This window comes from Arctopsyche grandis, chromosome 9 (assembly GCF_051622035.1).
Source record: "Arctopsyche grandis isolate Sample6627 chromosome 9, ASM5162203v2, whole genome shotgun sequence".
Taxonomy (NCBI): Eukaryota; Metazoa; Arthropoda; class Insecta; order Trichoptera; family Hydropsychidae; genus Arctopsyche; species Arctopsyche grandis.
The window spans coordinates 21,567,253-21,581,629 of record NC_135363.1 but is presented as its reverse complement, the minus strand read 5'-3'; the positions used below and the strand labels follow the sequence as shown (position 1 = coordinate 21,581,629).

The 14,377-nt window shown below is 33.9% G+C and overlaps 3 protein-coding genes across 3 annotated transcripts; 1 reads left to right on the top strand and 2 right to left on the bottom strand.

The window, feature by feature from the left end:
* Positions 1-662: 662 nt before the first annotated feature.
* On the top strand, positions 663-3,052 carry LOC143917418 (protein PBDC1). Its single transcript, XM_077438924.1, has 4 exons — positions 663-714; positions 847-999; positions 1,080-1,178; positions 1,478-3,052. Exons 2-4 carry the CDS (start codon positions 997-999, stop codon positions 1,859-1,861), a joined length of 486 nt encoding a protein of 161 aa, XP_077295050.1. The 5' UTR covers positions 663-714; positions 847-996; the 3' UTR covers positions 1,862-3,052.
* A 21-nt stretch (positions 3,053-3,073) lies between these two features.
* On the bottom strand, positions 3,074-4,581 carry RpL26 (ribosomal protein L26). Its single transcript, XM_077438922.1, has 4 exons — positions 4,478-4,581; positions 4,088-4,263; positions 3,554-3,694; positions 3,074-3,296 (listed from the first exon to the last, which is right to left on the bottom strand). The coding sequence occupies exons 2-4, from the start codon at positions 4,253-4,255 to the stop codon at positions 3,147-3,149; spliced, it is 459 nt and encodes a 152-aa protein (XP_077295048.1). The 5' UTR covers positions 4,256-4,263; positions 4,478-4,581; the 3' UTR covers positions 3,074-3,146.
* A 2,183-nt stretch (positions 4,582-6,764) lies between these two features.
* Positions 6,765-13,532, bottom strand: egh (beta-1,4-mannosyltransferase egh). The gene is made up of 3 exons (XM_077438921.1): positions 13,231-13,532; positions 11,355-12,164; positions 6,765-11,271 (listed from the first exon to the last, which is right to left on the bottom strand). Exons 2-3 carry the CDS (start codon positions 12,153-12,155, stop codon positions 10,699-10,701), a joined length of 1,374 nt encoding a protein of 457 aa, XP_077295047.1. The 5' UTR covers positions 12,156-12,164; positions 13,231-13,532; the 3' UTR covers positions 6,765-10,698.
* Between the last annotated feature and the right edge of the window lie 845 nt (positions 13,533-14,377).

Sequence of the window (14,377 nt, the reverse complement as noted above, 5' to 3'; positions counted from 1 at the left end):
TCTACCAATAACAGTGTCGAGTATTAAGAGATCTTTTAGTAAGTTAAAAATTATTAAAGACTACAAAAGAAACTATGTATGTAGCTACGCAAAATAAATTGAGCAGCCTCTTTTATTAAACTTATAATTTTCAGCAATAAATACTGTCGTTAAAACTCAACTCAACGATAACAGAACCTCTCCAATACAGATACGTACTTCCTCTTCCTACTACTGACAGTAAACTATCTCCATGCGTTATAAAAACAACTCCGATTCCAATATTTTCCCAATCAGATTTAAAAATTTCTAAAATGTAATAATTAAATTGTTGGAACTCTGCAACATGTAAACTTTGGGGAAATGTGGTATAGGAAAAACTCAGCAGTCATCGATCATGCAATAATCGTGCTTAGCTTGTATAGAATATTAATAAATGGCTTGTATATTGCTGTCGAGTGTTTTAGTCTATTTTTGTCAGTATTTAAATAAGAAAGGTCAGAATTGATATTAAGTGGCCAGTATTTATGGTAAACGGCCAGTATCCATCGTTCAGTATACAAGTGGTCAGTATAAATAATAAAAGTTCAGTATTTAAACATAAATGGCCAGTATTAAATTTTAAATAGGAAGTTTTATTTTGACGAATGACCAGTATGTCTTTTTGGTTGGTATCAACACATAGTTACAACGATTCCATCCAACAGGCATTACTATTTGTTCTGGCGAATGTATGTATGTAGTACGTCAGATTTTAATACTGACCATTTTGTTAATACAATACTGGCTGAAAATTGATTTATATACTAACCGTAATTAAAATATTCGCCATTTAATTTCTTGTCCTAATAAATTACCCAAACGTAGGGAAACAAATAAATATTATTGGTCGTGAAAAAAGTTGTTTTGGTTGTAAAGCACCAAGCGAGAGCAGCACGTGTACCGACAATCAAAAACTGTCAGTGTCAGAGGTGATTCTTTCGATTCGGCGTAAAGAATATTTCTGACCACCACGTCATGGTATAGATCCATTTCTGACGTCTCGATTGTATTTTGAATCTATATATTGAATGATTCTTATTGTATTACGATTGTTACAGGACGTTTTATCGCGCCCCGCCGAAGAATTCGACAATGATGAATCCCTCGAAAAATTATGGGCAGCTAAGGCGATAGAACACGGAGACGTATACTTTAACGTTAGTTGACATATTTTTTAAATACTTATAATGAACGAAATAAACACATTCACGTTCTATACCTTAAATTTGGACCTAACAAATTTGCAAACGCAAACGGCGAATTTGAATTATCTGAATTTTATCAAAGTGATACAATCAATAAATATTTCATCCAAAGTAATACATAATATAAAATCTGTTGTTTCAACTCAAATATACACATATTGATTTTATATTTCTTAACTATCTATTTACTCATTCATATATCTGTAATTTTTTTTATAACAGTTGCTTTAATGAAAAATTAAATATTTCAGATTTTACGAGCTGTCGATCCAAAAATATTAAAGTTAACACCGAACGACGATCTTATATATATGCATTTTAGACAAGACTTTCCAGAAGTCAAGCTCGAGTATATTGATGAAGATGAACTGAAAAGCACGAGTGGTAAAGCGAAATGGCGACCCTTCTGTGAAAAATTCAAAAATGTCGTAGAAGATTACAGCTTCGGCACACTGATGAGAGCCAATGCTAAAGAAGGCTACACAGATAAAAACGTCATACTCGTTACTAGAATTCAATTTTATGCTATAGAAATCGCCAGAAATAGGGAGGGTGTCAACGATGATATTCGAAAGCTCTTCCGACCGACAGAAGAAGAACTTCAACAGAGAGTAGAAGAAAAGAATGACGGTTGATGGAAGAATCGCAGCCACTCATGCAATAAATAATATAGCAATATAAATCAATTTTTTTAATGTCGAATAATAGCAATTGTTCAATGTTGAATATCTTGAGCGCATTTCTTTTATGGTAATTGTATCAATACTTACGTTATGAAATTGCATACATGCAACTGGAATTGCGCTTACCAGCTATCAATCTGTCATTAGTTATGCACCACTATAATGCAGTTGTGATAATGTATGGAAATCTTAGTCCTTAGAACCTAGTAGAAATGCGTATCATAACTACTCAATTTTATATTTAAACATTTTAGCATTTAAATTTTGTAATTTTGATTAATAAACTTTGTCATTTAAGTATTTAATGTATATCAATGATCTCCTTTTAAAATTCACTATACATTAAAATATGTACATATCTATTTGTTGAAACACTTCATGCCTGAAAAGCAGATGTATTAACCTTCCGTCAGGCGCCATATGAGCATATGTGATGAGCACACATTAAACATAAAAACCTAATTCACCATCACCATCCTGTCCCCAGTTCCTCAAGACTGCAATTTCCTTTATGGTCTTATTTCGATTACATCCGTGAGATGTCCCTCTCACTAGTTGGTGTATCATGTTTAACTAACACTGAAATCTGCGTCGTAAAAATCAACAGACTCCTCTTTATCATTTTCTTTAATGGTATTATGTCAACTAGTCTGATTTTATCAAGTAAATCCACTGAAGATTTCTTTATAAAAATCACGAATTATCGGAGATGGTAAACTTTGAAGCGATTCCACAGCCCTGGTATATAGACAACAGCAGTTTTGAGCAGTCGTCACGTTCCCATTTAATGAATAACCAAGTTGAGAGATCCCTATGTACATTTCTCAAAGTGCGATAAAAAATGTGACCAGTCCAGGCGCAATGAGGGAAAATTGTAGAGCACGTCAAAAGAAGCAACTATTGGGGGGGCGCCACGTGCCAACGCTGCTTAGCAGTAGAGCGAGGTGGCAAAACCTTTGCACTGTGCCCTTCAGATCAAATGCGCCCGACTGAAGATTAAACTACACCATGTTTGATTTAGTTTTTGTTGATTAAAATTCTCAGAAGAATTATAATTTTGTAGCTTTTGAATACTTTGGTCATACTAATTGCCACTTCCGTAAATTCATTAGTGGAGAAAATGTTCCTCGCCTTACCATCATCAAAATTAAAAAAATAAACATTGATCTAAACAAACGCTTTGACTTATGTAAATAAATTTATTTTTAGTAACTTAATTACAATAGAAATTGTCAGTTTAAGATGCTTCCATGGCAGTCGCAGCTGCTGCAGTGGATTCTTCTGTGTGTTTGCCCTTATCTTTGCCTTTAGCAGCCAAGCGGCCCTTGGCTCTACGATCGATAATCTTTTTGCGATCCTTGTCCATCTTTAATTTAACAATCACGCACTGAAACAAAACCCGAGCATTAAGTTATGAAAATGAAACAGAAAAATTTTCATCAGACTGAATATATGTGAATAGTCAGAGCCAAGTTTTTTAGCATCCAATCGGTAAGAAACACCACAACCGTAAGCTTTAGGAAAACCCTAAAGCCGCAAGTTAATGATAAATCTTGAAAACCAGTTGTCAAGGAATGGTTTATATCATCATTAAATTCACATATAAAAATTGTGTACAATAGAATTTATTTTTGATTTCAATACCTTTGAAGGGTGAATGCCGACGTATACTGTGGCACCGTTCGCTTTTTCTCTTTGAATGCGTTCAATGTAAATGACAAACTTTTTGCGGTATACTTGGACAACTTTTCCTACTTGTTGACCCTTGTAGTGACCACACATTACCTAAAACACAAAAAAACACAATTAAATCATCCATCGACAAATATTATTTCATAAAAATTAGTGAATATTTACAAGTCCAAAAATGGAGCTAGACAAACCAAAGATTGATGAAGAACATAAAAATTTCGAAATGTATGCTACGATCGTATTTATTACTCATTATTCACTTAAATATTTAACTTCAGAAAATATTAACAAAAAAATGGGTAATCGGTTAGGTAGCATAAACGTTCACATAGCGATATATCAGACTTTAGAATCAATACTTATAGAATCATATTAATCAAAGAAATCAGTAAAACATGTCCGACCACAAACATCGGGATTAATATACAGTAACATGTGTGCAGATAGGTTATGTTGAATGAAAATTGAATGAAAGAATGCAAGTACCTGAACTTCATCGTCTTTCCTAATGGGCATGGACCTGACATTGTATTTCTGGCGGAGCTCTTTGGAGAGGGGCGAAGACATGAGCTTGCGGCGGATGTGCGATGGAGCCGTGAAGTGACGCTTCCTGTTCTTCCGGCGGGAAGCCGTCACCAGCTTGTTGAACTTCATCGCTGCACCTGCAACACCAACACCACCAGTCAGACAAAAAAACCTAACCTATACGAGTGCGAGTGCGAGTGTGAATTCGAGGGCGACGGCGGCCGAGCGGGGATTCCGCCCTCAAAACGGGGCTCCGGCCTCAAGCGTGAGCGAAGAAGGCCCCCTTCGTGAGTTGGAGCCCCGTCGCCCTCGGATGCACTCGATATTTTTCGATTAGTTGACGGGACTGACCGGCTAGAAAGGAGACGTGTGCCGAAAAGGTACGGCCAGAGACAACGCGGTGCGCTATTTACTCGCCATAGACAAACTGCTCCGACTACGCCTCTCATGACAATACCCGTCAATAAATAAACTTTTTACAACGTTCAGTAGCCAAACTATTTCTAAAATGCTTAAAATACAAATTTAATGTATCTCTTATCGATATTAGCACAGTTAATTGACAAAATTCAAAAAAGTACAATTTAAGAATAGCTTATACATGATTGAGGGGGTAATTTTGTAAACGGTAGCATCTACTATGTTTATGGAAGCAAAAATCGCAGAAAAGAAAACAAAAACTGTGAAATCGAACCGAAGTTTTTGATAATTTTGGAACAAATAATAATTTATCCTTAATTTTAAAAACATCGAATCGTTAACTCGACAATAATTTTCAAATTTATCAAATAATTAATAATGACATAGCATAAATACTTATATTACATAATATCTCACCAATACATAATATCAAGATTCTCACCTTCTTCATAAATAGTATAATCTAAATTATGAAATATGTATTACTATAAAATGTGGATTTTCCATGTGTTAAGAGAATTGTGGTTTCACTGTAATTTTTAAACATTCGTCGTATTTTACTTAAATTTTATTTGTTTTTTGGGTTGTTGGCCGCAGTATTGAGTATCATTGTGTAGCAATGGCACAAATTAAATTTACAAGTTTAGTTTGTGTAATTTTAAATATTATGTAGTATATATTCAATATTTTTATTAAAAAAAAACTTTGAAGGTTGTCGATCTTTTTTTAATTTTTTAATATGCTCCCTTTTCTTAATATGCGAACTTAACATTATCGCGCCATAAGATGTTACAACAAAAAGCTTTGACGTTAGCTCGAGTCTTTTATTATTTAATTATTGCTTCTCTTTACTACTAACCAGAGCCGTAACGATGTTTTTGGCGCTCTTGGCAAATATCAATTTGGCGCCCCTTTGTTTTTTCATTAGATTAAAAGAATTTATTTCATTTAAAAAATACATATTCTTTGAAATATATAAATTAAACATTTTAAAATAAAACAGGATTATTTTTCTTTTAAATAATTTTTTCTTTATCTAAAAACATAAATCTGTCTAGACCGGTAATCTATGACATTGTGGCTATTTGCAGGTACTGCATGCTCGAGGTTCGGTGATTACTACTCAAATGTTAACCGGTCACAGGACAACCGGTCGCTCTAGATCGGTCACACGTGATCACCCGTCACACTAAAACTGGTCACACCCTAAAATCGGTTAACCAGTTTTCTCGTGACCGATTTTCGGGTGTGAACAGTTTTAGGGTGTGACCAGTTTTAGTGCGAAGGGTGATTACGTGTGACCGGTTGTCCTGTGACTGGTTAATATATGACTAGTAGTCCATTTACCATGCTCGATACCCCTCGCATCGAGCGCCCTTGGCACTCGCCCGTTGGCCATAGCCTCGCTACGGCACTGCTACTAACTGAAAACAATATCGATATTATGTTGTTTTCAATTCGTGTATTATTACTAGACTGCGGATAGACACCGTGCTTTTTCCAGGAATCGGGGTGGTTTAGCTCTATTTACAAAGCGAGAGTCCACAAAAAAACGTTCAGCGAACCTTTAACAAGGCATTTACAACAGTTGAACAATACGCGGCACCCTCTGGATCTGGGCTTTAATTATTACGATCAAATGACCAATATCCACATACTGACCGGATGTTTCAGAAGTACTTAAATATATGTAAAAAAATGAATCTTCTTTACATACATAATTCTTCATTTCTCACAAAAAACTGTTACATGTCACTTCATCAGTTAGAAGCAACTGTATTCGCAGTGAATCATCGTTTTCATTTATTTGAAAAAATTAGCTTATAGGACACCACAATAATTGGCCACATGTGTTTTGAAGTCTCAAATAAAATAGTCTCGTGTCTATAATGGTTCGGTGATTATTTCACACAATGCGATCTCGCACACGTCATTAAAATCTCTATACCAGAACATATGGCATCCGAAAATTCCATCCGTCGAGAGATACCCACGCAAACTATTATACTAACGAGAACTCCAGTGACATATATTCCATATTTGTGGCAACGATTGTCGTGTGCGCGATTATAATGTGCGAAATAATCCGTTTACCGTCCACAATATTGCATGAGAATTTATTTATTAAAATCTGAAGTAGCCCTATTTATTTACTGTTTACGATGATTGTAAGGAAAGATAGGATAAAGTTAATAGTGATAAATTAAATTCAAAATTTGAATGAAATATATTTAAGCAATCATATAAAAAAAATGTATACATATACGCACACAAACAAAGCTATGCATACATACTATACACAAGCCATATACAATACCTTAATGATATATGTATAACACAGAGATCATATTTAAATCATTGGTCTCCAAAATATCATTGGTTACTTATAGTAAGAGCGTTGTATTAAATACAATACTTTTACAAATTTAACAAAAAAAAAAACGTAACCAGTCGTATTATTTACACCCTTATTATTCCTAATACACAAATTAATTTGAGTTTATTTTTTTTTTATAGAATTATACAAATTGAATATCATAATCATTGTACTATGTATATATACAGTAATCCCCGATTTTAGGCAAGCAGTGTTTAGTTGTATACCACAGCCCGGTGCATAAAAATTTTGCAATACAAATAAAACACGTTTTACACGCCAGGTAACAAATAGGTTAAGTTTTTGAGCTAATTCTTAAGGAGGGGGAGAAGAACAATGTTTCAGGGTTATTACATCAAAGCAATTCACTTAACCATCCCTAAATAACTTTTATTTCAAAAGAGTGCTTTACTAGCAAAACAGGACTGGCATATTTTTGTATATACATATGTACACACATTACTGTTTATTACTATTCGCGTGAGATTGAATATAGCGTGTAAATTATTTTATTTAGAATTTATTAGAACGTGAGTAAAAACGGGAAATACTGAATTTGTTACGGTTTGTATACATACGGTATGCAAAAATGAATTTTTCTTATTCACATTTACAAACACAGCCAAAACACATTTTAACAAAATATAATTTCAAAATTGTATAAAAATGATTATATTCAATATGAAGTTTTTTTTTAAATATTACAGTAGTTATTTCGTAATTATTATACGGGGTATAAAGGATTATATCGAAAAGGGGGAAATTATTTTATTTGGAAAACAAACAAAAATAATATTTTGTAAATTGAAAGCATAATATATGCTGAAAGTTACAGATACGACTTTTTTAAAGCTTATTATTCTCTGTTGAAAACAAAATATTAAGCTACTTATTCTATCTTATAAGATGTATTCCACACTAGAAAATTTTAATTTATAAATTGAATAAACTATCTAAAATCTTATCTATAATAAAATATAGGGAACACTCTTCCCCATGAACTTGTATAATTGCAGCAACTTGTAATAACAAATTGATAAGAGAAAAAAATAATACTATACTGATATATGCAAATATTGACACTATAAATTGGGCAGAATTCCACAGAATTTTAATTTAAGAACCCAACGAATTTCTTCAATTTGATAACTTTACAATCGCATGACATGATTCGCTACTTCAAATTTACTAACAATAAGTACTAATTATGGGACTGAAAAGGAAAATTATGTACACCTATGTAATTATGCCACTTTGAACACAAATTCTATGCTTAATTTTATAAATTGCTTAACAAATTTATTTTTCTAATATATGATTATATTGAGCAAAAGAAGTATAATAATGGGTGTGATTATGCGTATTTGCCACGTTATAATAATAGACAAAAATACTGGGTTGCCATTGATGGCCGATTTTGATCTTCAACAAAAAATACTGAATAAATAAATCATTAAAATATACAAAAAATAACTTACAGGATGACTAGTTTTACATTATAAAAGATATTATTTGATAATAATAATACTACACAAATAATGGACATTCTAAAAATATACGTTTTGTGTTTGCTTTTCTGTATAGCAGTTTTGTATGATTTTATTAGTTACAAAATAGACTAGAATAATTTTTCAATTAATATTTCACTGTTTTCACCTGGCAGACTATTAATTTCCAGTTCAATGATTAAAATTGAGTGAAAGAGAAAAATTTGTTCTAAAATTTCAAACTTAAAATTGATAAAAATGTATTTTCATACATATTAACAAGAAAAAGTATTTTCAAAAAGTTTCAATTGGTGTGTAAATAACATAATAGCTTTTTTAATCACAAAATATGTAAAAAAAAAAATTTTTACTAATAAATATTGGTATATTTAATTTTAATTTTTCAACTTATGGCCAGTAGAAAAAAGATTGCTTCATTATAAATATTTTCTTTTGTCATATTACTATGTATATATAGTTTTCACAGAGCAACACCTAAATTGGAAAACAATATAAATACATTTACAAATAAATCACATTTCAGTTTCTAAATCCAATTAAACTAAGGAACAATGGTGTATAACTTACATATACATATGTTACATAAATATAACAAAATACACCACAAAACGGAATTAAATTAGTTGTTCATTATATATGTATAATGCAATTAATTGCATTTTTAAGAAGTTGAAAAATCACACATGACCACAAAATATTAATTTGGTTATTTACTTCATTTAAAAATCATGTACATTTAAACATTTACAAAAGAAAAATGTAACAGTTAAAGTTCGAAAATTTGTTTAATCGGGATGTTTAAAAGTGCAAGAAATACAAATTACAAATGAAATCTATAATACATACATACATAACAATTATGAATTATACATAAATTTTAGCAGCTCTATAAAAAAATAAAATTTCGTTAGATCTGTGGTTTGGTGATGCGAGTTTAACTTATATTATTATTACTGTAATAATTAATATTACTCTGATCGATTGCACAAATATTGAAATACAAAAATAAAAATAAATGTTAAAATGAAATAATGAAAAATAAAATAAAATGTAAACAGCAACTTATATGTATGTACAGTGAATACTTAAATTTAAAAACATATTTCCTAGGATTTTTAATCTTTGGTTGTGGAATTAATCAGACTTTATTTATAATCAAAATAAATAAATATATACTTAAAAGTCACTTAAAAATATTTTTGTTCAATATGCACATTATTAGGACAAGTTTATAAACTTTAAAATAATTCATTAAATTTAAAATCTATCTATGAAAATTTTTGCAAACCACTTGTAACTATTTACCGAATTAAAAAATTGCTGTCTCAAAATTAAGAATACTAGATTTTAGTATTAACACTATGGTGGCCGCTGACTCATATTTGTATCATGTTTGGTGCAAAACGCTTACTGGTCGTTGACACATATATGATTCACGACTGCGCGAACTGTCAGTCCGCTGATATATTTTTGTATCACGATTTCGTCAATGGTTTGTGGCAAATGATACAGTTTTCGTTTATGGCGAAAACGTGATACAAAATCATATATGTATTAGCGGCCAGTAAACGTTGTGCACCTACCAAGATACAAATATGAGTCAACGGCCATCATAGTGTTAACGGACAAAATGTGATAGCAATAGCCAGCTATATAAAACTGTAATAGTTTTATTAATTATTACGTGCTGCTCTCAAATCCAAGTTGGACCACAAAAATTAAAAATACAATGAAAATAAATTAACAATAAAACATACTAATAGCCTGGCGGCAAAAACGTTTTTACTTCATTTACTTTACATGACACAAAATAAATTTATAGCATTTTTAATACACATTTTCATTGGAAAAATATTTATATAATTTAATTTTTAATGCATGATTAAAAATCAATGAATACACATTCGATTAAAATCATTTACTTTACTTACTGTTCATTTGATGTTGCCGCTTTGCTATTGAAATATGTATATATACATATAGAGATATTTCTTGAGAGTATATGTCACTATGAAAGTAATTCACTGGTCAATATAGATTAAACAAGCTTTTAAGGAACAAAGATATATTTTACAGAAAGTTATTATTTTTCAGGTAAAATATACCCATTCACTGGTGCTGCCGCTTTTTAAAAGGACTATGACCTGGAGTATTATGAAGTACAATTCAATTTCTTTTTATTTGAGTAAATTCTACGAAGCACAATGTTAATCTTGTAATCTTGAATTAGTATTAAACAATATTTGTCGGTAGTAAAATAAAGCAAATTAGACAGTGATTGGTGGTCTAATATCTTTATTTACTATATAAAATTTGTGTTTTTTACCAATTACACCCCATATTACGGCGACATTTTCAATCAAAATGTTAAATGGAATGGTTGAGAGTGCACCGCAAATGCAAAGTAAAAACCTAATTCGTCCAAAACGATAGAAAGAAAATGATTTCAACACGCCAAAAATATACATATACATATTCACAGCGCCAATAAAGGCACACACCAAATCAAACACTTGTGGACATGGAATTGGACATATAACCGCCAACACAACATTGCTTGTGGAAAACGGTAAAGTAACCCACGAATAACACGATATGGCTAAGAGTATTTTATAACGCAAAGAGATGCAACGAGAATGAACAACTAATAGAATTCCTTGTAACCAACGTTTTCTTTGCTGCACGAAATCCCATAAAGTAAATGGGGATTTTTCCCACATTTCACCCTCTATAAAATTGAAGGTATATCCTTGTTGGAATGCCTTCATTGCGAAAAAACAATCTTCCGCAACAGAGCCATCCAAACCGTTATCGAAAGAAACTTTCTTCTCGGCTCCAACCTAGAATCATAAACAAAATAAGGTAAAAATTCACAATTAAATCAATTTTACAATTACACAAAAATGCACATTCTGATGCTAACCTGAGTAACAACATAAGAACCCTTCCAACTGAATAGTGGTTTGTTGAAAAGTTTGAATTGAAGTCTCAGCTTTCCCATATCATCAGCAACTCTGAAGCTGTCAGCCAAAGTAGTTAACCAATTAACGACATCCTCGTTTGCATATGTAATGAGTCCTTGACCGAACTGATGTTTTCCATCCATGACAAAGTTCAATATGCCCCTAACAGAATTTTCTGTGAGCAATGTTTCTTCATCCAGATGGACGATCCAATCAGTATCACCCAAATCTTTATTTATGGAGTCTTCCAGACAGTACTGAAGAGCCCTCGCTTTGAATAAGGCACCCGTTTTGGTTGAATAAGATGAAGGAACCACTATTTCACGGACACAACCCTGTTTAGATAACCCTAAAGCCTTATCGGTGACAACTTCAATTAGAAAATTCTCCAATCCAGCATCGGTGCATGTATTAATGTTCCTCGCCACGTTGGTTTTCACCAAATCGGGAAAATCTCCACGAGTCACAATTCGGATGCATATAAATGGAGCCAACAAAGGAGATCCCTTCAATTGAACTTTGTCAGGAAAAGCATTATATAAAACCAATCCAGCAAAATTGAATAGCACTTGTGGTAAAGTCAAAAGTGTGAAGAGTCGCAGTAAATAAAGTACAACGGTCCCGACTGTGCCATATTTCTCAAATGGGTCAAACATGTACTCATCTTCGCGCCATAATGCTCCAGATATAGATTCGATAAAATAAATAACAAAAAATAAAGAAATACAATGTAAAAAGTGTTTCAAGTGGCTATTGAACATCTTCAGTTCCTGAAACAAGAAATACATTAAAATTAAGTTAAATTGCAAAGTCAAAAATATATAATCTTGAGATAATATTATAAACTATTAACTAATGATTGACATTCATAAACGAATGACTGATTCTAATTAACCTTTGAATTAAGCCCAAAGTACATCGTTCTATGGAATTTGAATATTAATAATTATATACATTTAGAAAATGTGAAAGAAGACAAAAAAATTATGTCCAATGTTCAATATACACATATCTATGTATTTACATACATATACTTAATCATAAAGAGATTTGGTATGTCAAATAGTGTTCGTGAATAGTACATATATCACATGATAGTTAAAGTGAGGTTTGATCTCTTTACGCATGTGTGATTACACTGTATTCGTATTAGTGACTGATAAAAGTTACACGAAGATAAGTATCACTTGAACAAAAATTAATTTGAATAGTTAACGATAAGAGATCTGACAAATCAATCGTTTTGTTTTATACTTACTAATTAAAATAATTTATCGATAGCACTGTTTCCACCACAAATTATTTATGTCAGCAATTTCGGGATGCTAAATTCTAACTGCAGTATTACTCGGAGCTGCATGTAGATAACAATGCTCTATAGATAAACATTCGTCACGGAATGATTAATTCCGACTGATGCGAAAATTAAAAAAAAAAAAGTTTGAAATGTCACAATGTATATTATATTGAAATTTGAGGCCAAAACTTAAGCGATAATTCGTCTTCAATCAAAGGGAAACACACAAAAACAAACATTAGAATATCGATAAATTATTCTATATATAAAAGTTGATGGCTTTGTATCGTATATTGCAAAAGCACGTAGCAAACGTTTGTCGGGTTTGATATTTGGTACAGTACTAAATGGTGACGAAATGAATGACAGATATAGATAAGCAGCTTTCCGATATGCGAGTGTGGAGTGTGACTGATAGTTATCGATGAAATTGTGCAAGGTTATTTTGGCGGGAAAGAAGTGGTCGCGCAACTCCTGGGTGCGCGATGAGACGAGGACCGTTTCAGGGGGAAGTATGGAGAGTGATGGGTGGGAGATACCTGGTGGTCGTAGTATTGCAGAGGTTATGTGGCGGGGGCGGGGCCACTCCCCGGTGAGTCAGACGCAGCGAGTGGCGAAGGGGTGGGGCTATCGGGGCTTCGGGGGGCGAACCGTCTGCATATTCGCGTCGGCGCGGGGCCGCTCGTCGCTCGCCACTCTGCCTTGGTCACTTGTCACTTGTCACTTCAGATGTCAGACGACAGACGTCAGATGTCACGTTACCGTCGACGATTGGAGCGGCCGCGACACCACACAAGCGCAGGTCGCGCCGCCCCGCGCACGTCTGCCAACCCACCCATCTGCCAAACGCCAATCCGCACCGACACTTTTGCCAACTCGGCGTTTGCACAATATTCTCTCCATTTTTACGAAGCCGTCGCGATATAAAATCACATGTCTCGCCTACCAGACCATAACCTGTAATAAAATCCACAGTAAACGCGCTAACTCTGCCTAAGTGCACGCTCGACTTGAGCGTCGGGCGGGGCGGAGCGTGCAGCGTTCGTGTCAAACACATATAAAGAGATGCGAGCGTCCTGAGTGGCAGGCCAGCGGCGCGGCGGCAACAGCGTGCGTGTTTGCGATGAACGGGGCGTGTAGCGGGGCGTCGCGTGCAACTTCAAACCGGTTTGTGATTTACGAAAACAGTGACCAGCTCACACGAACGCTGTGAAAAAGCGTGAAGCGTTCAGCGTTGCACTGAGGACACTGCGCGAACGCTCTTTCGCCGCTTGCACGCAACGCTAAACGCTCCGCTGCACGCTTTTTCACTCAGGCCGTGCACTTAAGGTCTGACCGCACTAAGGTCTGTTCATACCTATCCAGCACGACCCCTGCAGGTGCGGATAGTATTCTTTGGTACATTATATGGACGTGTGGCGGCTCGCTTATACGACATGGTCGAGTTTGGTTGCCTTCCTGCGAGTGGGGACCAACCCGGCTGGGTTCGGAGAGCCACTACTCACTCTGTCTTCAGCTGTCATATAATAAACACGTGCATTAACATGCCAGTCGTCTCATTCGTTCATCCTCCATAGACGTATGCATACTCCATTCGCGCATGTCACATATTTACGCAATCATGGGCGTCCATATAGAATGTACCAAAGAATACTATCCGCACTTGCATGACACCTGCATAGGGTT

What these genes read in the sequence shown, in the direction of transcription:
- RpL26 (XM_077438922.1), bottom strand. Translation starts at nt 4,255, where the DNA reads ATGAAGTTCAACAAGCTGGTGACGGCTTCCCGCCGGAAGAACAGGAAG. An exon ending in GGAAAGACGATGAAGTTCAG is followed by an intron (nt 3,695 to 4,087) that starts GTACTTGCATTC and finishes TTTGTGTTTTAG; the next exon opens with GTAATGTGTGGTCACTACAA. An exon ending in TCGGCATTCACCCTTCAAAG is followed by an intron (nt 3,297 to 3,553) that starts GTATTGAAATCA and finishes GTTTTGTTTCAG; the next exon opens with TGCGTGATTGTTAAATTAAA.
- egh (XM_077438921.1), bottom strand. Translation starts at nt 12,155, where the DNA reads ATGTTCAATAGCCACTTGAAACACTTTTTACATTGTATTTCTTTATTT. An exon ending in GTTCTTATGTTGTTACTCAG is followed by an intron (nt 11,272 to 11,354) that starts GTTAGCATCAGA and finishes TTATGATTCTAG; the next exon opens with GTTGGAGCCGAGAAGAAAGT.
- LOC143917418 (XM_077438924.1), top strand. An exon ending in ACGGAGACGTATACTTTAAC is followed by an intron (nt 1,179 to 1,477) that starts GTTAGTTGACAT and finishes TAAATATTTCAG; the next exon opens with ATTTTACGAGCTGTCGATCC.